Genomic DNA, 22,604 nt, shown 5'->3' with positions numbered 1-22,604 from the left:
CATTTGTTAAATATTTCTATATATTATATTGTTCCAGATAGGTCAAAAGAATTTAATTCATATTTCTTAAATGTAGAACATGCAAGTTATAATTTTAGCATGTCACTAATAGCACTGGGCAGATGTAAAAATAGTATTAATAATTCCTTTGCTAAAATACTAATTATGGTGTCTCTGTGCCACTTTTATCCTGCTTTGGAAAGGAAAGGGAATAAACTTTTTTACTCTTCTTATTTTTACTCTATTTACTTGCTTTTTTTTTTTTTTTACACTGTGAAAATATATCAAACCTCCTGACATGTTGGAAATTGTGAAAGAGGAAGATTACAAGAGCCAAGAGGAAAATGCTTTTAATTTTAAACACTGAAATTTGGTTTAGTCTTGGATGCCATTATAGTGAATAATGGGAACTGATCCTAGACTTCAAAAGAAACATGACCAGATGGTCTTACCATTCAGCACTTAATGCTGCTATGAATTTCCAGTTAGACCCCAAACTTTTCATTTCCCCAGTGTTCCCCCTCACCTCCGTCATCATACAAAAACGAAAGGAATCTGAAAACTTTTTTTGTGTTTTCTGAAATACTGGCCCTGAGCAAACTTATTTTTTTTGTGTGTGAAGATAGGGTTTAATAAAGAGACAAAAACCTGAAACATTAATCAGATCCACTAGGCTAATTACTGTGAACTCCAAAGTTTATTACTTTTAAATATTAACTGCTTAAAATGATTCATTTGGAGATCAAAATGATTAATCCTTCTCAGTCACTATAAATGTCAGCGGCGGGATTAAAGGATTTAGATGGTCATGTTTACTCAACCTTAAATTTCTGTACTAAAGACACAAGTTAAATAGCTCCAGTTTATCATTGTTTCATGTTAATGTTTTCCTCTTAACTCTCTCTTTTAGCTCCCCTGCCTAAGTGATTGTTAACTAATTTTGGCTGTTAAGTAGGCAAGTGCTTCTTTCAGTCTTGGCCGCCAACCCGCTTTGTAGATTACCTACCAGAAGGTGTGAGCAGATAGATGTAGCTTACAGCCCTCCTCCTGACGCAGTGGGGGTAATCCTTTCCCCCTGCCTCGGCCTTTATTGGTCTGATGTCTTGAGCCCCCAGCTTACTGCTAAACTTGTATCCGGGTCCTCGCCACGTTGCCAATTTTGGATCCACATTGTGAATCACTGTGGTGCCGCTTCAGTCACAATTATTAAACACCTGCTGCTTTATGCCAAACCATACGCTTATTCATACTAGTACCTACTGCAGTTTGACTATCAGATACCAACAGATAGGTTGTAGGCATCTTATCATCTCTGGCTCTTGGTTTGTTCTAAAGGAATAATTACTAAGAGAAAGTAAGAAGCAAATTTATTTTCAGAATGCCTTTAATAAAATAAATAATCTAAAAATATTTCTCTAATTACAAGTGGTTGCTTAAATCGCTATGTATGTGTATATATGGTTGAGTGTATAAATCCTTCATGATCCAGGCTTAAAAGATGCTTTTTTCTTTAAAAGTCAGTGGAGTTAATGTAGTTTTTCCCATTTGGGCCACCAAACCTTCCTTTCAATATCCGTATGTTCCTCCTCCTCTGGGGGTCTCACGAATCTTATCTTGAAGAAAATGCACATTCTCCAGGGCCATTCATTCTAATCCTGCTTTCTCTGCTTTCAGATATAGCTGGGGTTTTCCCTTCTCATCCTCCTCATCCAGTTCACCTTAGTGCCTAGCCCCAGATTTCCATTGGCAGAGGTCCCCCTCCACAACTGCTTTCTAAAAATGATTGCTGAGGGGGCATCCTGCAATGGCTTCCATTAGACTTGTGTTTTGTGTAATGAATTGGATTATAAGTATGTTGCACGGTGGTCATTTTCAATATCCTCTGGAAATTTGAGGTTATCTGTGTAGGGGCAGAAAGGTGGGCTACCTTTCCTCACCCAGCCTATGGCACATAGGACTCTCATCCAGAGAAAGTCAACATGAGCAAAGCATACCAATGTATTGATGAAGGTTTTGTGTGAAACAGGAGCCTTCAGGAATGAGAGACCTAGGTAAAGCTGTCTGTTTTTATTAGGCTTGATGAAAAATGGACAGTCATGTAGAAATGTGATTGGAAAGAAAGGGTTTGACGTATCGGTAACAGACTGAAGGGGAAATGCAGCAAGACCTGTCCACCTTCAGAACCAGGGTTTTTCTAGGGAGAAGGTAAAAGGGAGCAGGGATAGTGTGATCATTCTTGGTTTAATGACTTGCTTTGAGAGAGAGGTTCCATTTTCTGTGGTGTGGGGGATCGAACCCAGTGCTTCATGCATGCTAGGCAAGCACTATACCACTGAGCCACAACCCTGTCCCAGTAAATTTTTTTTTCTTTTTTTTTTTTTTTTTGGTGGTGCTGGGGGTTGAACCCAGGACCTTGTGCATGTGAGGCAAGCACGGTACCAACTGAGCTATATCCCCAGCCTGAGAGGTTCCTTTTCTGTGGTCCACCTTGAGGAGGAGGACCTCTGGTTTGGGTGATGTGCATCAGTGAGGTGAGAGAGAGGAGGTCAGGATAAGGCCAGAGAGAGACTTTGTTCTGAGGCTGCTTCTGAAGTCTCCAGCCTCCTTCAGTTCAGAGGATTTAGCATGCCAAAATGGCATCAGTGTATGATTTTGGAGATTAGTAGCATATTAATAGATAACTTTAGCAAGAAGTTGAAGATATTTGAATTTTATTTGCAGAGTAAAAGGGGATAGGGCAAGTTCAGGTAGTTAGTGGGAAAGTATAAGAAGAGGAGTGTCTTGAAAAAATATGCACCAGGAAATAAAGTTACAGGTATTTCTCTTACTGTGTAATTGTCTTACTGTTTTGAAACTCAGCCAAACTGAAAACTCTCCTAAGATGGTAGAAGTTTATTTTTCTGTGGTGCTGAGGATCAAACCCAGTGTGTCACAAGTGCCAAATAAGAAGCATTTACCTGATCTGTTATTTTGTGATATGCTTGGACCTATTGAGGAGTGTCACTCCATGCCTGAAAATAAATAATTTCATTCAAGCTTATAGTGACCAAGAAAAATAATTAAAGACAATTATAGATTATTTTATTTCTGTGTATTATACTTATATTGATTCATCTGTCCATTTCTTAACCTTGGATTTTGTAAAAGAAACAGATGGTTAATCTTCTTTTTTTAAGTATTTTTTTTTAGTTGTAATTGGACACAATACCTTTATTTGTTTATTTTTATGTGGTGCTGAGGATCAAACCCAGTGTGTCACATGTGCAAGGCAAGCGCTATACCGCTGAGCCACAACCTCAGCCCCTGGTTAATCTTCTTTAAAATAATTCATATATGATGAGGGGAAAGGGAAGGATTGAAATGGAGGGAAAAATGCTCCTATATAATCATACACAACTTCTTTTCTTTACAATGAATATATATTTAATTGTCAATAGACATTTATTTTACTTATTTATATGCAGTGTTGAGAATCAAACCCAGGGCCTCACACATGCTAGGCAAACACTCTACCACATCTCTGTTCATGTTCAGACCACAAGCACTGAGCCACAACTCCAGACCAGAAGGGAAGATTTTTAAAAACCTAACCTTCCCCTTTCCCAAGAGAAGGTAATATATTAAATGTGTAATTACTGAATAGGTACTATTAAACAGCAAATCAAGAAAATACATGTAAAATGGGTTGTTTTGATTTTTCTTTGTTTTTTAAATTACTAAAATAATTATCAGGAAAGTAAAAATGCAAAACTATAAGACAGAAAATAGCTAATTTCCTTCACTAACAATCCCTTTTAAATGAACCATCATTAATAGTAATATATTCCTTCTCATCTCTGTTCATGCTCAAACCACAAGCACTTACATAATCTGCTAACTCTCCTCCTTTGTTTCCAGAAGTGGGATCATACCATACAACTTCATTCTGCAACTTACATTTTTTTTTTAACTTAAAACATACATAATGGTCTTCCTTCCAGATCTGAAGATTGAGATCCAAACTCATTATTTATGCTAGTTCCAGAATGTTCCATAGCATGGATATGTAATTTATTCAGCCATTCCCTTTCTGGTAAACATTTGGGTTATTTACATTTTTGCAACAATGATGCAGTAAACATTTTTTGTACATGTATATTTAGATCAAGTGATTTTGTTTGTATAGGGTATAGTCCCAAAGGCAAACCATCTTAGCTAAAGAGTATTTACAATGTTAATAGAAAAGTACTTTATAAGGAATAAAAGCAGCATAAGAGGAAATCTAGAAAACAAAAGATAAATAATGAATTCTCACGTAAGCCCATAAATCAATTGCTTTTATTTATTTAATTGTTATATTTAATTGTTGATACTTGGGATTGAACTGAGGGACTTTTTATCACTTTTTATCATCCCCAGCCTTTTTATTTTTTATTTTGATCCCTATTTTATTTTCACTGAGTTGTTTAGGGGCTCCCTAAATTGCTAAGGCTGGGCTTAAACTTGTGATCCTTCTGCTCAGCTTCTGGAGTTTCTGGGATTACAAGTGCCTAGCTCTTACAATAACAATTATTCCTCCCGCCGCCCACATTCAGTACCAACGATTGATTTTCTAAACACAGGTTGCAAGTTTCAGGCCCTATTTGCAATGTGATAAAAGAAAACCAATACCTAATAAGAAGTGTTGATAAGAACATACAGAAATTAGAGCCTTGTGTACTGCTAGTGGGAATAAAGCAGTACATCTGCTGTGGAAAGCAGTCTGCCAGGCCTTCGTAAGATTAAGTAGGGAACTGCCCTAGACCTAGCAATTCCTCTCCTGGTTGTATACCCAAGAGACACGAAAACGTGTACACACAAAAATTTCTACATAAATATTCCTAGAAACAGTTCATAATAGTCAGAAAGTGGAAAAAACTGAAATGTCCATTAATAGATGAATGAATAAATATGGTGTATCCATACAAAAGAATATTACATAACCATGAAAAACAGTGAAGAACTGATGTTATAACATGTTTGAACTTTTTAAACATCATGCTAATTGAAAGCAATTGATCAAAAAAGACCACGCATTATAAGGGCTCTTTTATCTGAAATGTTCAAAATAGGTGGATCTATTGAAGTAGAAGCAGACTGGTGATTTCCTAAGGGAGTTGGGGGAAGCAAACTGGAAATTTTAGAAGATTTCTTTTTGGGTAAATAGAAGTATTCTAACATCATAGTCGCTAAAAAGCCATTGAATTGTATACCATATGGCATATAAGTTGTATCTCAATAAAGTATTTATTTTTTAAAAAGTAAGAGGCGGCGCCAACTTTAGGGAAATTTGGACATTAGAAGGGAGAGAATACACTGCCCCCAGGGTACTGGCATCACCCTGTGCCACTCTAAGACTAGATTCTTACGTAGAATTTTTATCTTTCCAATTCAAATAAGAGATAGTAGATGTCTTACCCATTGGCAAAGAACACTCTGATTGCAGCTTTGAGAAATTCCTCTCTGCTCTGACTAAGTTGTAGGTGCTGTATGAAAAAAAGGCCAAATAGGAACCCTGATCCCTGATCCCCTTCATTTATTAAAGGGGTAGTTGTATCATGCACCAACCTCATTTGAAGTATTTGTCCTTACATCATCCTTTCTCCTTTGTCATGTATGCTAACTCATTTTTTTAAATGTAAAGTTTTTTTTTTTAATGATGCCAACTGCCTAGGTTGTTCATTAAGTTTTTCTTTTATAGATTTTCAAATTTATGAGTGTCATAAAACAAAAATGCCTAATCTGTTGCAAGCTAACTTTGCATTTTAATCACAAGTGAATTCCACCCTCAGGTAGACTTGTTGTTGCTACAATTTATTGTTTTGGTGCTGTTTCAAATTATAATGGGAAACTTTGCCATTGACCCTGCTGATCAAGGTTACCAAAATTCAAAGTGCAGGAGAGAAATACTTGTTTGCCATTCTTAGCCAAACAGAATTAATATAAAGACTGGAAAGCAGAAAGAGAAGTTAAGAGAAATGGTGCTAAAAGTAGTGCAAAGAACATCAGACTTTTTACAATCTGAAAAAATCGTGGAAAATAAGAATAGAATATTTGCTATTTGAACTGAATCTGACTCTAACCAAGGCTATCAGATGGTTACCCTGGTCCCAGAGGTACCTAAGCAGCCTCATCATGCCTTTCTTTTTCTACTTTTCTACATCTCCTTCAAGCTGTACCCAAACATTCTCAGCCCAGCTCAGCCCTCCCACCTCCTCTATCCCTCACCAATTATCTCTTCTCCTAGTTAGGAACCTTTCTTGTCTCATCTCTGTATTTGTCAAAACTGCATAGTCTTCCGTAAGTGTAGCTTATCTAGCTAAGTGTTGCTAGATTGCAGGAAATTATCTGGTAGATTAATTTATTCTGGCTTAATGGTTAGATATCTTCAGAGAAGGGTGTTTGCATTAAAACAAGGGATCCTAAAATTTAAAAAGCCTTACCCAAAGAGGAGAGTTGACAATAATAGAATCTGAAGCATTGTGGCATTTCTCAGGAAAAGGCATTTTTGAATGAAGTCAATTACTTATGTCAAAGTCAACTTTGGTGGTGATGTGGCTGTTTGCAAGTGATTTGAAAATTATTCTTTCCCCACCATAAAATTACACATTTCTCCATGATCATTAATTACATTTGTCAAGGTATTTATTTTTTAAGGAATTTTCCCCTCATTTATACAAACCATCTTGTAAGCCAAGTTGTGAAATCCCTGAAAGGTAGAAAGAGGCCACGGGGAAGTCATTTCAACAGAGGTAGTAAGTGGCTTTAACACAGGTCCATCAGAGGCCAAGTTTAGTGTGTTCTTTCCTCTGGAAACAAAAATAAACTTTTAAATTCAGTGAAGAAATCTAACAGGGATTCCTGCTGTTTGGGTAGCTTTCTAGTTTGCATTTCAGAAACAGCCCTAAAGAGTTTTGAGTCATTGTGAGCTGATGACTGCAGAGGTTCAAATTATTCTGGAGTTTAGATCACATACAATTCAGAGGGATGATGCCTTGGATATTTAGCTGCAAAATGAACTGTGTTTACATACCTGGAGAACAAATAAAGATTGCAGTTTTCTGCTTTCTTTCACCTCATGGGTTTTTGCATCAAGATGGCAATAGCCTGAAAAATCAGAAACTTGGAAAATGTTTCAAAATATTAAGTTCAAAGATAAGAAAGAGAATGCTTATCGTTTTATAACGTCTGTCTTTTTGTTCTGGAATGTGGGTACCTCCCAATATAGGAGGGAAATGCAGAGGATCATTCTTATTTATTTTTTCACTCCCTAAAAATTATTTTGTATTCTTATTTTGAAAAACCTGCATGTTTGATGGTAATATTTAAATGTTGTAGAGTTCTCTGCACCCCCCCACCCGCCGACATTTTAAATGTGACATGGAAATAACAGTGAGTAAACTCTTTTAAAGCAATTCCATTAACAGTCCATGATGACAATGATTTTGTTTGGATTGACTCTCATAAGTAGAATTCACTAAAAATACTGACAGTCCTGTGTCCTACCTCAGTGAGTTGACCCACATTCTCACTGTGAAGTGGGCAGGCACTTTTTTCTTTCTTATTTTTTTTTGTGGATTTTTTTTTTTTTTTTGGTTCAGATGCTTATTCACATCTCCCTGATAAGCACAGTTTGATTTGTAGCTAATTGTAGCAACTGATTTTCATTATTTATGGGTGTCATTGTCAGAATCCATTTGGAAGTCTGACCAAGACAAAGCTGATTCCAACTTCTGATTATGACCATAGCAATAAAGCAATTAACCACATTAGTTAAAATATGCTGAGGCCTGGAGGCTGCTAATATCTTTACAGCCCAATATTTGCTACATTGTACTTTATGTTTGATTTATTTCCTAGAAGATTCTACATATCATTTTATCATAAGTAATTTGTAATACACTGTTTTAAAAAGTATAGCATAGGTTTCTCATACCAGCAAATTAACTGAAGTGTTCCTAGAAGTAGGAAAATTAAAACTGTTGGTCATTCAGTAGCTGAATTTAAATCACTCTTCTTATCCTACTGTTCTTTGTAAATATTTTGTTTCTTATGTCTCAGAGTCTACCATGTCAGCAAGATATAAGAAATGTAAGAGACCTATATATACATCTTACAAGCAAACATTTTTCACACTCTTCTCATCCATAGTATCATCAAACATATGTGAGAATTCAAGAATAAATACAGGATTGGGAAAGTCATTAATAACAGAAGTCATTTTAAGGTGTCACCTAATTTAAACACTTTTGCTTTAAGTTATTGCAGTGTCATGAGTTTTATTATGCTCAATTTATTAGTAAAGGCCCACAGAGTTCACAGCCATTTATTTTTCAGGGAACTTGATTTTATCATTAATTTTTAAATACATAATACTTCCACTTTAAGAGTTTACTGTATTTGCAAAAATTGTTTTACTCAGATCAATACAGGTTTTTCCAGGTGTTTATTAAAGCAAAAAATCCCTAGAATGTCAAAATGTCCAAAGCATGCTGAAAATTTTCAAGACATTACACCCCAAAATTTAATGCATGCATGTGTACACACACACACACACACACACACACACACACACACACCATGTTTATATTGATTGCTAAATTAAGGTGGGAAGATGTAATAAGATTGAGTAAACTCATGTTTTTACTTAAGGAACAAATTTATTCTTAAGGGAAACTTCTTCTTTTTTCAGAGGAGTAACATCTGGGTGGGAAAATCCTGTAGTCCAGGATTGGAGCCAGGACACAGGAAATAATTCTGACAATTTCTATTACTTCATAAGTCTGCTAAACAAAATTCTGCCATTGTAAGGAATCCTTTCTCTGGGTTGAGTTTTCATGGTTTGTGCTACCTGCTCATCTCCATGGAGGTGCTTGTGGGAGAAGGGATGTCTGAGCTGGAGCTTGTAGACAGGCTGCAGTGCAGCCCCACTCTGCCCCATATTGCACCCCCTTGACCATATACCATGCAAAGCTAATGGGAACACTGGTGCTGGTAGCAGATAAACCTGAATGTGTGAGTGTTTATTTCAGGGAGATTTTCTTAAAAAAAAAAAAAAAAAAAAAAACTAAACTAAGACTAATACTAATCATATACTCACTAGTTGTTATCTTTTTTTCCCCCTAATTAGGACAGAATTTTACCCTAAGGCAGTTAGGAGTTTGTGAACCAGCAACTCGAAGAGGACTGGCATTTTGTGCGGAAATGGGGCTCCCTCACAGAGGTTACTCTATCAGTGCAGGGTCAGATGCTGATACTGAAAATGAAGCAGTGATGTCCCCAGAGCATGCCATGAGACTTTGGGGCAGGGGGGTCAAATCAGGCCGCAGCTCCTGCCTGTCAAGCCGGTCCAACTCAGCCCTCACCCTGACAGATACAGAGCACGAAAACAAGTCCGACAGTGAGAATGGTAAGTTTCATTTTTGCTTTATAATGTTGGCATTCAGTGCTTCTGCCTATTTTGGTTGACTATGGGTCATGTTCTCCTTCCTTTCTTCCTTCCTCCCATTCTTCTTTGTCTTCCCTTCTTCCTTTCTTTTTGTTTAATGCAGTAGAATACAAGAAATGTCCTTGAATAATGCATTTTTTTTTCCTGGAAAAAAATCAATATTGAACATCAGATTGTTAAATTATGCAAGTAGTCTATGATATGTTAGCTATAGTTTTGAAAAACATTTCAATGTGTACAGGAAAAAAAAATTAACTTTGACTTATCTTGGACCATGTCACCTGTTATCCTCCGTAGAGCAGCAAAGCAAGTGTTGATAAGGTTTATCCCAGAGCCAGCTTGCAATCAAAGATGTCTTTGTAGATTCCTCTTGAAGATATCTTAAAGAAGTTGCAGAATCTTAGAATGGATGAGTGAGCACACAGAATAGTTTATTAACAGGGCTCAAGTGATTGAAGAACAAATTTGATCATGCTTTAAACTTCCTAGTTGATGAGAGCAATTGAATTCTTGGTAAAGAGGAGGAGTGTGGCCTTTGATGTGCTTCAGGAACTGGATGACTATGCAATTAAATCCACACACAAAAATTGGATTTAAGGGTATCCAAATAGTAGCTTTATACATGTAAGAAAGAAAAATGTCTTTATAAATTACTGGGACTTCTGTCCTAATGCTGGTACAGAATTACTAAAAAACAAACAAACAAAAAAACCACTTAATTTATGTGTAGTAATGCAGTAATAAATTTTTTTAAAAAAGCTTAATTTTTTGTCAGTGCTACTTCTAGGAAGGATTGGAACATCAGTGCCAATGCACCAGACAACAGCAACAAAAAAACCATTTCTCCTTCAGATTTAATGCTACTTCAGTCTGTTTATTAATGCTATGCGTATCCAATGTATCAAAAAAAAAAGACAAAATTAAGGTAAAAGAATCCCTTAACATTGGAAAGCAAGGTTGTTATCTTATTAATAATATTTCATTTGTAATATTTATTGAACAACTTTGTCAGCTTGGCTTTGTAATAAGAGTGCAGATCTCTGGTTAGTTTTCGGTTTCAGCTAAATGACAGTGTGAAGTGGTACCTAGTGGGAGCACTGCTTATTAGGCATTTCCTTCCTATTCACAGGGAAAAAGTCTAATTTAAGACGTCGAGAACTATTTCTTACCTTATATAGAAGATTTTAGTGCATTAAACTAAAGTCAAGATCAATTAATAACATACACTTAATATTTTCATTTTGGAAGTGCAAGTTCTTGGTAAAAGCTAGCTTTATTTCAATCTCAAGCAAGAAACAAGGATACCTCTTTTGGACAAAATGAGTCTCAGAATCAGGCCGCCAACATTTCCCTCAGTTAATCCATTCACCTCAGTAAATCCTGTGTTTATATCAATTTTCATAGTGGATTCAAGAGTCACTAACCTTAACTACTTACAATTTGGTATAAATATTGCTTCCCATCCATCTGCACTTCATATAACACTCCTTGAGCAATTGCAGGTACATTGTTATATTCAAATTCTGCATTTGATTTTCCTAAAATTCACAATAGAATTTATGATATTATAGAAAGGAAGAGAATGACCAAGTTTCAAACATGTATCATTTCTTTCTTTTCAGAAAATATAAATCTGCAAACTTTGTAATGTTTAGTTAAAAAAATGATTGGGAGGATTGCAGAAAAACTTGTGAATTTCTAACTCTGCTGCCCCTCTGCATCTGCATGAATTATTATTAACTAGAGGAGGACCTTGTTTCCCTGGGAATCTCATAGATCCAGTTCTTAGAGTGATGGGAAAGCTAGAGAAGTTGCACTCTTTCATTTCCTCAAGTGTTGGTTATGAAGCAGAATGAAGAGAGGCAGGGAGAGAGTGACAAGGGCCTTGCCTTGAAATTCGAACATTTGGCAGCATTTATTGAGAGTAAACAGGTCAGCCAAGTTAAGAGTATAAAGTGTCAAAAGCAGTGTTTCTTGAGCTGGACAGCAATGACTTAAACTTGTGTTTACTCTTTGCTCAAGGTTTGGTTGTGATTATTTTTTAAACAACGTTTTGATGGTCCAAGAATTCCCAATGAGGTTGGTTCAAGGAAGGAAACAAGAAGAAAGAAAAGAGATATGTTATCTTAATGAATACTGAGGATTTCATATATTTATTATATATTTCCATAGGAACATTTCAGATTGTTTGTTCTGAAATTTCAGTGATTACTCAGAAAGACCAAGAATTCATTAAGCTAATTAATTACTTTAAGATCTGGGGAAACATAGTTTTCTGAGGCATTTAGCAGACCTTAGAATTTTGAATTGTGGAGTTAAACAGGAACATTGTGGATTTTTCCCTGATATAAAAATATATGTTTTTTTTCCCCCTTAAGCTGTGTTATAGTAAGAACTAAAATTTGCAATCATACACAGGTTCTTCGAACATCTTCAAAACCAACATACTCAAAACTAATACATATTTCTATTTCTATCAGTATTTTTAGTTAAATATTTCTAATATAAAATTACTAAAATAATTCAATTCTTTTCTCTTTGGGTATTTTGAATTGCTCTCACTTTGAAAGTCTATTGATCTTCCCATTATATTTTACTTTGACCCTTCAATTATTTTGCTTGTCTGATTTTATTCATTTTTGAACTAGCTTGAGATGTGTCAGTGGAAAACCTATTATATCACTAAAGGTCAGAACAAGAAGGACCCGGGTAAAATATCTCACCAAATGAAACTAATTTAAGAACCAGACACTGATTTGTTCTCATCCTCTCACCCGGTTTAACATGGGACCTTTCATTGACTGTTTTCATCATTTGCAATAACTGTGAATGAGGTCGTTTTCCTCAGGAAAAGATGTTTTTCAACATTTGTAAAAGTATGCAAGTGGAGTGTCTGATACTGTAGTTATAACTTCAAAGGAGTGTTTAGTCACTAAAACAGATTAGATTTCATTTATTTATTGATAAAGAGGCCAACAGTTCAAGTTAAGAAGGTGCTAGAACGACTGTGAGGCTAATGAAATTTTGATGGCTGGAGCATCCCAGGAGAATAAAAGAACATTCAGACCTTGTCACACATCTCTATGTGAGCAGAGATTCAAAACAAGTGATAAAATTTATTCTTTTGCAAACCTAAGTTTTCACCAACCATGGGAATTTGAAGTCAAAAAAGAATTTGGAAAGAAAGATTTTGTAGTATATTGAGTTACATATGGAATTCCAAATGTTGATCTTTTTTCCAAATTAAGGATATGGGAGAAGTCCTTTCTTGACACATATTGATCATTGGGGTTGTCATCGTTCTCATGAGTCACCTGCCAAGCACCAGATAAATGCTGAAGGGACAGTGATTTGTGCCCACCTATTAACAGCAGTTCTAGTAAGCTGTTAAAAGGTTAAAAAAATAAATGCAATGGGATTCTCTAATCAAAGGTAAAATTACCTGTGTGCTTTGGATTATTTTAGGCATCTTTCCTGTCTCTGATGTGTTATTAAAAGACCCCCTACTGAATTCCCACTATCTAGCTTTGCAAGTAATCTGATCTTAATTCTGAATATCTATTTAAATGTCAGGAACAAAGGACTTTTTACTTTTTTCAAAACATCCATCTTTAAGCTATAAAAAATGTTCGCATATGCATCATTTCCCAGGGGCAGTCAAGCAAGTATTGTTTTTTGTCATCCAGTGTGTGGTATCCTGAAAGGTGCCTGGATTCAGAATCACAGAGATCAGGGCTCCCATCCTTTCATTCATCCCCTAAAACCGTTTAATCCTTAGTTACCCAGGGTGCGAGTTCCCAACTTGTGCATCTCTGCCTGCTAATGCATCGGTTGTTCTGCTAATTCTGTTTGTTGCTACTTCCAGAGATGTGGTGTTCCCCGGTTGGAAGTCCCTCATCTTGCTCTTCCCTTCTCTATCACTTAGTGCCTCTTGGGAAAACTTGACCTTTGACATCATTCAGGCCAGGAGGAGCTGGCACTGCTCTTCTACTGTATCATGATTCAGAGCCTGAGAACCTTCATGAAGGGTATAGGTTGAAAACATACTGCCTGTAGGCAGGCCACCTGATTTTGTATGAGCACCATCCCCTCCCAGCTGTGTGGCCTTGGGCAAGTCACCTAACAGTCCTGTGCTATAGTTTCCATGTAGGTAAAATAGAGATGACAGTGACTGGTATACAGTCCTAAAAGGATAAGGCTGTTGTGAATATTAAGTGAGTTCAGGTATATATTGTGCTTTAGAACAGTGCCTGGCATCTACTGAGTTGTGAGTGTGTGCTCTTATTATTTGTGAAGGCAGAAAATTACATCTTTAAGTAATTATGAAGATTAAATTAAATAAATAATATTAAGTACCTACATAGTTTTGGCCCACATTCAGTGCCCTCTCCTTCCCTCCCCACCTCTTTGTTACCCTCCCTTTGTCTACATTAGCCAAGTGTTTATAGGTTTGGTAAGATGAGAGAGAACCAACACTCTCTCCCAGAAAAAGGCACTGATAATTTGCATAGTCTGGAATTTCTGTCACCATTGATTGACTCTCTTATTTTCCTCCAAAACCCCACATCCTTTTTAATTTACTGTAATTAAATGAATGTGCATTGAATGCTGCTGATAATTAGTTTGATGGCTATAGACTTCAAAGACTTTAGCATGCTCCTTCCCCTCCTGGCCGAAGGAAATTTCAAAAGTAGTGTTTCCCTCAAAGGCATGTTACTTAGACAGCCAGTCAATTAAAAGGCAGTTTAACTGATGCTCATCAGTTCACACAATAAAATAAATCATTCCCGTAAGACTTCACTTCTCACCTGGGGTCCTAGCAATGTACCTGTTGTAGGACCCCAGGAAGGCCACACTAATTGTGCATGATACTGAAGTATTAAGGGCTAATTTGACTAACAAAAAGCCTATAACATTAGGGTGCAGTGTTTGTTTGTTTGTTTTTTTTCCATACAAGATACTTGCTTTGCACTGCTAAACACTTTTCAAGGAAGCAATTTTACTTGTCCTTTGAAATAGGTACTTTTAAAAATCTGCTTTCTGTATAGAGAGATAAAGTTTAAAAGTTGAGTTATTTGTACTTTACAAGGAAAAAGGTAAGGTATGCCCCTTAAACCAATTTGATAAACCATTGTACTGATACTGTTTACATCAGTGTCTCAACAGAGAGCTTGAGCTATTTTGCAATCCAAATTACTATGTCAGGCAGTGTATGTTCTCTGGAAGCGTGGGCAGTGCAATTTCTTCTCTTTCTGAGTCACTGTATGAGGTGAGAGAGAGGAAATGGAAGGACCTATAGTTATTCTATTACCAATTAAATTCTAGAAGAGTTTGGGAGAACCTGCTAGAGGCTTGGAGTACCCCGTTGTGTCACCTACTTGTGATGCTTGTAGCTACCATGAAGATGGCATTTCCCTAGCTCTTTTCATGAAGGGAATAATATTTGGATTTTCTGAAGATAATTTGAAGGGTGTGTGTGTGTGTGTGTGTGTGTGTGTGTGTGTGTGTGTATTTTAGCTTCTCTAGCCTAATTTTGTTCCTTCAGCTTTATCCACAAATTTTCCTTTCAGCCTTCTTGGGAAATTGTGAGAACTGAGATGGAATTCCCTTGCTGTAGAAATAAATGTTGTTTTAGTGTTATTCTAATTTTATGAGATTCTATTACACACAGTAACTTATAACTTGAATGTTGAGTTCAATTATGGGCCCTCTTCTGGCATGCAGTGGTCAATTCTGGCATGGTCTGCCACTGTAAATTATATTTTATGTTTTAGGTGCTCTAGTATGTCAATATGAGTGAAAGTAATACGTGGGTATGCTTACTAAATCAAGCTCAGAATTGAAGTGCTGCTTTGCAAAATACAGTCATTTCTAATGTATAAAATAGTTACCTTGCCTCGATACATATACATTTGTAGTTTCAATTGTGACTTTTCATTCTTTGAGTAAAAGTTTCCATTTTTCATTTAAGGATGAAATATATTCACTTCTTAAATATGTACAGCTCACTCTTGAGTATTAGGATTTAAATAAAATTTAAAAATATATTATTATTAAACTACTATTATGAAAACTTATGAAGTCTACTGCCATTGCTCTTACTTAGTATACATATGTAGTTTTTCATTCTAAGAGGTTTTTCAGTAAACTTTTCAATTTGCTACTTGTCATGTGGACATTGCCAATTCCACCAAACTCATCTTGTGTTCTAAGTATTTTTGTTTAAAATATATAGAATATAAGCTACCTCTGTTTAAATTCTGAACATTCTTTTAGTTGCAGATTTGAAATCAACATGAAGTATATCATGCACTTAACAAAACTGATGATGTATGCCATTTGGATTTTTGAATGTGTTTTTGATATCCTTGAAAAATCACAGTGGTAGCAGTAAAATTGTTTTAATTAATGAATCGAACAGCAGTGAATGCTGAATCAGGTTTATTGATGTAATTATCACTGAAATAGAAAAAAATAAATGTTACAGTCATAGAACCTTAGTTTATTTGCCATTCTGAGTGTATTCAAATGTTTGAAGAGCAACTAACTGATTTTTTGTGTGTGCTATTTAAAGAATATTCTTCTCAAGTTTTAACGATTCTGTTTATTAACATTACATCTACATACAGTTTTATACATGAAAATCTTATACATTATTTACTGAGTCGTTTCAGTGATAATTTTACTATATTGAAATATTTTTATATTTACTGGTTGACTTGAGATAGTTTTCTATAATGACTAGATTGTACATAAATTAAATGTAAAAGCTATTTGAATGCATATTAAAGTGGATACAAATGCGTATAAACTTGGGAAAAGGGCAATTAGGAACATCTGATGACTCTTACCTTGACTTTATATAATACTATTATAAGTCACACAGAAACTAAAAATTGAATAAAGTTTGGATGTGACTCATCGAATTGATTTCTTATTTGGTCTATCAACTACATCTTCATTCAATGAATAATAAATGCTGACTGTTGTACCAAGTGCTGGAAAAACAAAAATGAGTAAGATGTGGGTCCTGACCTCTAGTCGCTCACAGGCTAGTAGGCAAACAGGCAAGTCGACATGTAATTGGATTTTAATATGGTAAGTGTTATTACAGCAGAATATGCAAAGTCACTGTCAGCACAGAGCAGAATATTGCCAGTAGAGAGAGAATGCAGGGAGGAAAGGAGAGAATGCTTCATAAAGGTGGAGAGGGAAATGGTATTGGAATAGAGGCTTAAAGGTTATAGAGAAATTCAAGACAGACAAATCAGTCAAGGAGAATGTGTTAAATTCCTGGGGACTGTTCCTCAAATCCCAAGTTGTTTGGTGCCTGTAACACATGAGAGTTGAGGCTGCACAAGTTGCCTCAGAATATATCCAGAGGTCCTTAAACACTTTTTGCTGCAGGCTACAAAAGAAGCACTGAGGGATTTTGATTAGAGGGATTGCATGGTCACACACCCATTTTATGAAATTACTTTGAAAGCAGTGTGGAATGCTGTCTTTCCCACAAGAGAGTAAGCTCTGTGGGGACATGGCCACTGTGTTCACTTACCCAGTCTCTGAACCTGGAAATGAAGTTGCTATTGAATATTCATTCAAATAATAATAATGATTCACTCAAATAATAGACTTGGAATAGACTTGGTTTAGAAGTGGTTCTCCAGCCCAACCGTTTACGGGCTGGAGACTTGTTCCCCACCTTTCAATGTTGAGATCTGGTAGAATCTTTAGGAGGTGGAACTTGGTGGAACATGATCACTGGAGGCTCTGCGTTTGGGTTCATGCTACTCTCACAGAGTGAGTAAATTCTCATGAGAGTGGGTTGTTATAAAATGAGGCCATCCCCCACATTTACCCCTTTCTGCACATGGATGACTCCCATTCTATTTCTCTACCATACTATGTTGCAGTCAAGGGATTTAGCACATTTAGTCTGCGAAGGTGAAAGTCTAAGATTGGGTTGAACAGATGGGGCTGCCCAATCTTAGACTTTCAGCTTCCCAAACTATGAACTAAATAAACCTCTTTTTTACATAAAGTGCCCAGCATCATGTATTTGGTCATAGAACAGAAAACAGACAAATCTAGGGGCAAACTGGGAACAAATTAGCCAATTAGGTAATATTCTAATAACCAAAATGGGAAAATATAAGTTTGGATAAAGAACCAGGGAGGAAAGGGAGACCCATTCATTTAAAATCAAAATCTGGTGATTAATTATTTGCATTGAAATAGTGAGAAGGGAGACATTTAAAAAGACTATCTTCTCTAACTTGGTAGACTGGGTGAATGATAGTATAATCCAAGTTGGGAGTTAAAGCATATTGTTAGAAATTCAGCCAGGGAATTACTACTCAGTTCAGTAATCTTTTACACAATTATGTGTGTGTGTGTGTTTATTTTATATATATATATATATAAAATATTCATTGTTTATTATATATTATATATATTATATTCATTGTATACATAGTAATATATTATATAATATAAATACATATATTATTATATATAATACATACATTACATTTAGTGCTATTTTGTTTAGAAATACTTATGTAAAACCAGGGATAGAAGCTCTTCCCAAATGCAAACAGAATATGAAATGAAGACAATCACAGGTTGAATCATGAGTTCTCTAATATATCTTCTATAGAAGAAGCACCAATGAAAGAAATGAACTTCCACTGAGGGGGAAAAAGATCAATTCACTGAAGACAGATTGTATATGTTTTGCAGAATCAAAAACTTCCAACATTCTGCCCCGTTAAGCGCCACATTATCCTGAGGATTGGACAGGAAGATGTTAATTTCTGTGTAGTGGGTATGGCAGTCAAATTGCAGAGGGCTGAGAGTTGAACAGAAACCTAAAATGTGGCATCAGCGAGTGGAGATTGTTCTTTCCAAAACTCAACTAAGCAAGGAAGGAGGGAGCTAGGTTGAAGACACCTGGGGAATTTGGCGGAAGGGATATTTTTATCTTGCAAGACATTTCAGCATCTTTATAAGGAAAGGGAAGGAGAAATGCAATAAGAAACTGGAGGTGGAGGAGATTAAGGGGGAAATGAGTTGCACCTGGACTGAGGGATCAGGCGTGCAGGGATCCTTGGACTATAAACCTATGCAACTGTGAATTCCTCAAGATGTCTTACCTTTTAATATACTTTCATCTTACCATTTTGTGTGCATAAATAGTTTGGTATTTGCTATGGAAAGGTTTACTAAAAAGGATATGTTTCTGGGCTGAGGATGTAGCTCAGTGCTTGCCTGGTGTATGTAAGGTCCGGGTGTCGATCTCCAGCACTATAAAAAAAGAAAGAGAAAGACACATTTTTATTTAATATTGATTGAAATCATAACAAATGTCAAGTCAGAGTAGTATAAACTGATAATATTTGATGGAATTGAGATTTCATGTCATAAAAAGATTTGTGGGGAAAGTACATTCTTATCCAAAATTGGTACTTTATTTAAAATAGTTCTAAACAACTGTAAAACTGTGGTTTCTCATCTAGAGCATTATGAAAAGGAAGTAGTTATTGGCTTTGGGGTCTGAATGCCAGGATTGCATTCAGTATTACTTCAGTGACAAAGGTGATTTCTTATTTCCTTTCCTGATCTTTGGTGTGTGTGTGTGTGTGTGTGTGTGTGTGTGTGTGTGTGTCTACACCCATGTGTGCATATATATACATATACATGACATCTGTATGATCTTTGCCCTAAGGATTAAATCAATAGCCGGAAAATAAGTGTTTCCACCTTAGTAAGTGCAAATTGTTTTGTACTATTTTAAACAGCTTATTTCCTTAAAAACAAAAAATGCATGTTTATAAACATAATTATGTAATCAGTTTATTTTTAAATGAATTCTCTGAGACAATATCAAATAATAATTTTTTGAAAAATATACAAAAGGAGGACCAAAAGCCTAGTCATGACTGATGTGTCTAAGAAAATTAGAAATAGTCTATAAATAGCTAGAGGTAGTCATTACTTACATATTGCAAATTTGGAAAATGGTGACTTAGTGAAATAATGATTTGGACTACACTGGTTAATATCCAGTAATCAGGATGAAGTAGGCTTGCCCTTCCAACTGGTTTATATAGGAGTCTTAAAGTTCACAAAGAGAGATCTTAAAATTTTGACATACAGCAGATGGAGATTCCTGGGGGATTTGAAAGTGCTTGAATGAAATGTCAGTTGCTGCAGAAAACAAGTATGAGACATTTCCTTATAATGGACTGTGTCTCATTTGCTGTGACTGGAGTACCACTGTATAGATGGCAGGATACAAAATGTGCTCATAGGTGAGCCAAATAGTCTAAATGAGCCTATTTAGGATTTGTTTCAGATAATCAGTAGAATTTTTAGGCACTTAGTCATTATTTGTAAAGTACTGTCTTAATAACCTAAAATTATTCGATATGACAGATACAATAAAAGTGGAACTTTAGAGCAAATGAATTTAAGAATAAAACATTATGAGTTTTTAAATGCATACCTTTAATCTATTTTAATTACCTAGCATTACATGTTTATTAGGCAACAGAAAAAAGCTAGATAATATTAACCAGTTCCTATTTTGGTATTTGATATGTTTTTATTCTTTATCTGTGTGCTTGTTTTTTACAATAATAAAAATAGCAATATCTCCTGACATAAGTTTGCCTATGTTATTAGATATACTACTCCATGATGTTTTTTTTAAATAGTATACCATATCATAATTTGTTTTGTGTACCCACTACTTTTGCCATTTTGGTTGTTTGAATTTTCACTATTAAAAATTTTACTGGGGGCAGTGGTTGGTGAGATGTTGCTCAAAGGATACAGAATTTTAGTTAGGAAGAATAAATTCAAGAGATCTTTTATACATTGTGGGGATTCTAGTAAGTAACAATTTTCTTTTCTTTTTTTGAGATCGGAGGGATAGAACCCAGGGGGCTCTACTACTAAGGTGTATTCCAGCCCTTTTTACTTTTTATTTTGAGACAGAATCTCACTAAGTTGCCCAGACAGGCCTCAAACTTGCCTTCCTCTTGCCTCAGTCTCCTGAGTTGCTGGGATTATAGATATGTTCCACTGTGACCAGCCAATATATTGTATTTTTGAAAATTGATAAGAAAGTAGATTTTAAGTGTTTTTATTACAAAAAATATAAGTACTGAATTAATACACATGTTAATTAGCTTGATTTGACCATTCCACAATGTGTACATATTTCAAAATATCATGGTATACATGATAAACACATACAACTTTTATTTGCCAATTTAAACAAAAAGTTAGAAAACATAAGTTACTTGTAATAACCATCTGTGATTACCATAGGATAAATTATTAGAAATGGAATTTCAGATCCAATAAGTATGTACAATTTGAGGCTTTTGATACACTCTGTCAAAATGCCCCACAAAACAGCTTGTCTCCATTTATACTCCTTTCCTAATGAAATTTAAAGAAAAAACAAAACACTTTTTGGTTCTTTTTAGTTATACATGACAACAGAGTACATTTTGACCTAATTACAAAAGCATGGGACATATCTTGTTCTAATTTAGTTCCCACTACCTCTCCTTCTGAAACATAGTGTCATACTATGGTTGTGATTTATTTGATTCATTGCCGCAGTCCGGCTGCAGCAAAATAACCAGGGGGGTGACGAATAACTTGTGTACGTTGATACAGCAGGAGTGGGAGCCGTTTATTGCAGGACAGGAGCAGTATTTATACATTCCACACAGCTTATCTAATTAGCATAAACTAGATACATCAGTCAACCAATAAGGAATCTCCACAGTTAATGGCTTGTTTTTGTTACTTCTCAAACCACTCCCTCTGACATTTTGCCAGGCACCATCCAGACTTGTTTACGAACTCTAACATTCCCCTGGCAAAATTCCAGGTGTTACTTTGACTTGTTTACAGACTCCAACATTTCCCCCTTTTGTTTAATTTAAATAATGACCATAGTGGTTTTTACAGAAACACCATAAATAACCTGCTACAAACAGAAAGGGAGGATACAAAATGCCACAATACCAAGCCAATTGATGGCTCCATGCAAGAAGCCCTTGGAAAAATTATACCAGCAATGACACTGTTAGCAAAAATACCGAGTTACAATTATAGATTACAGTTTGTTGTCTCAGTCCAGGTAAAGCAGTGTCTCAATAGATTAACTCACAGTCCAGGTAAATCACAGTCCAGGTAAGTTCTGCAGGCAGCTAGCTTAAATCACAGTCCAGGTAAGTTCTGCAGGCAACTGGCTTGATCCGAAGTCTTGTCCGTTTCTCAGCCGAAGTCTTGTCCGGTTTTCAGCAACACTGGAAATTCTTCCACCTTGGTCTTTACCGGCACTGGGACGAAGGCAGGAACTCCGGATGGCTAAAGAAAATCCTGTAGCATTCTACTAAGAAAACAACCTTCTGAACAATTTAGTACATTATCTCAAGGTTTTTTTGCATTTGAAATAAGCATTAATAGTGCTCATTACTCATTAGTTTCCAGGTGTGGGAGAACCATTGTAGCTTAGTTATTGGCATTGAAAATGACCAAACATCAGGGACACCAGTAGTATCTTCTGCCAGCTGTAGCGCCTGGGCAGCCCCAGATGGCCCTGGGGAGTGTCCTGGTCTCAAACTGCTACTGGGCACATGGAGCAAGAACCTGCGAGACTGTGCCTCCAGGTCAGGTCTAGATTTGGGCTCAGGGCAGTGGAAGAGCCAGCTGTCGCCACTTGGAAAATTCTTGCTGCGCCATGACCAGCTCGCACAATCGGCAGCCGTCTCGCCTCTTCACGCACCCTCCGATAACGAAAAGTATTCAGTAATAGCCTTTTGCTGCAACTTTTTTCCTGATAATCCTTCTTCTTCTTAACTTTCTTTTTCTTTCTGACTAGAGTTCCTGGGCTTCCATCAACACATGCCCTAACTATTCTTGGTTCCACTGGGGTGCCTCCTTCACTTAGTAATTTACTTCTTACCCCTTCTATATTTTCATCACAAAGACAATACAACATTTCAAGACAAAACAAGACACAAACATACTGTATCAATCTTCTCCATTTTCTCGAAATGGTCATTTTTCCTCCCGTCCTATCTATGGACGGGCAGCTTTTTTTTCGTCACTT

The 22,604-nt window shown here is 36.0% G+C and overlaps 1 protein-coding gene across 1 annotated transcript in view; it reads left to right on the top strand.

Moving 5' to 3' along the window:
* Window positions 1-22,351, top strand: part of LOC139705110 (teneurin-3-like) — a 38,262-nt gene extending 15,911 nt beyond the window's left edge. The window contains exons 2-4 of the mRNA XM_071609316.1: window positions 9,149-9,427; window positions 11,301-11,398; window positions 21,983-22,351. Of these exons, the coding sequence (XP_071465417.1) occupies window positions 9,149-9,427; window positions 11,301-11,398; window positions 21,983-22,351 (746 nt within the window). The remainder of the gene's footprint in view (window positions 1-9,148; window positions 9,428-11,300; window positions 11,399-21,982) is intronic.
* Window positions 22,352-22,604: the final 253 nt, after the last annotated feature.

The sequence above is a fragment of the Marmota flaviventris genome, chromosome 3 (genome assembly GCF_047511675.1).
Source record: "Marmota flaviventris isolate mMarFla1 chromosome 3, mMarFla1.hap1, whole genome shotgun sequence".
NCBI classification, from domain to species: domain Eukaryota; kingdom Metazoa; phylum Chordata; class Mammalia; order Rodentia; family Sciuridae; genus Marmota; species Marmota flaviventris.
The sequence above is the reverse complement of the archived record's forward strand: the minus strand, read 5'-3'. Positions and strand labels throughout refer to the sequence as shown.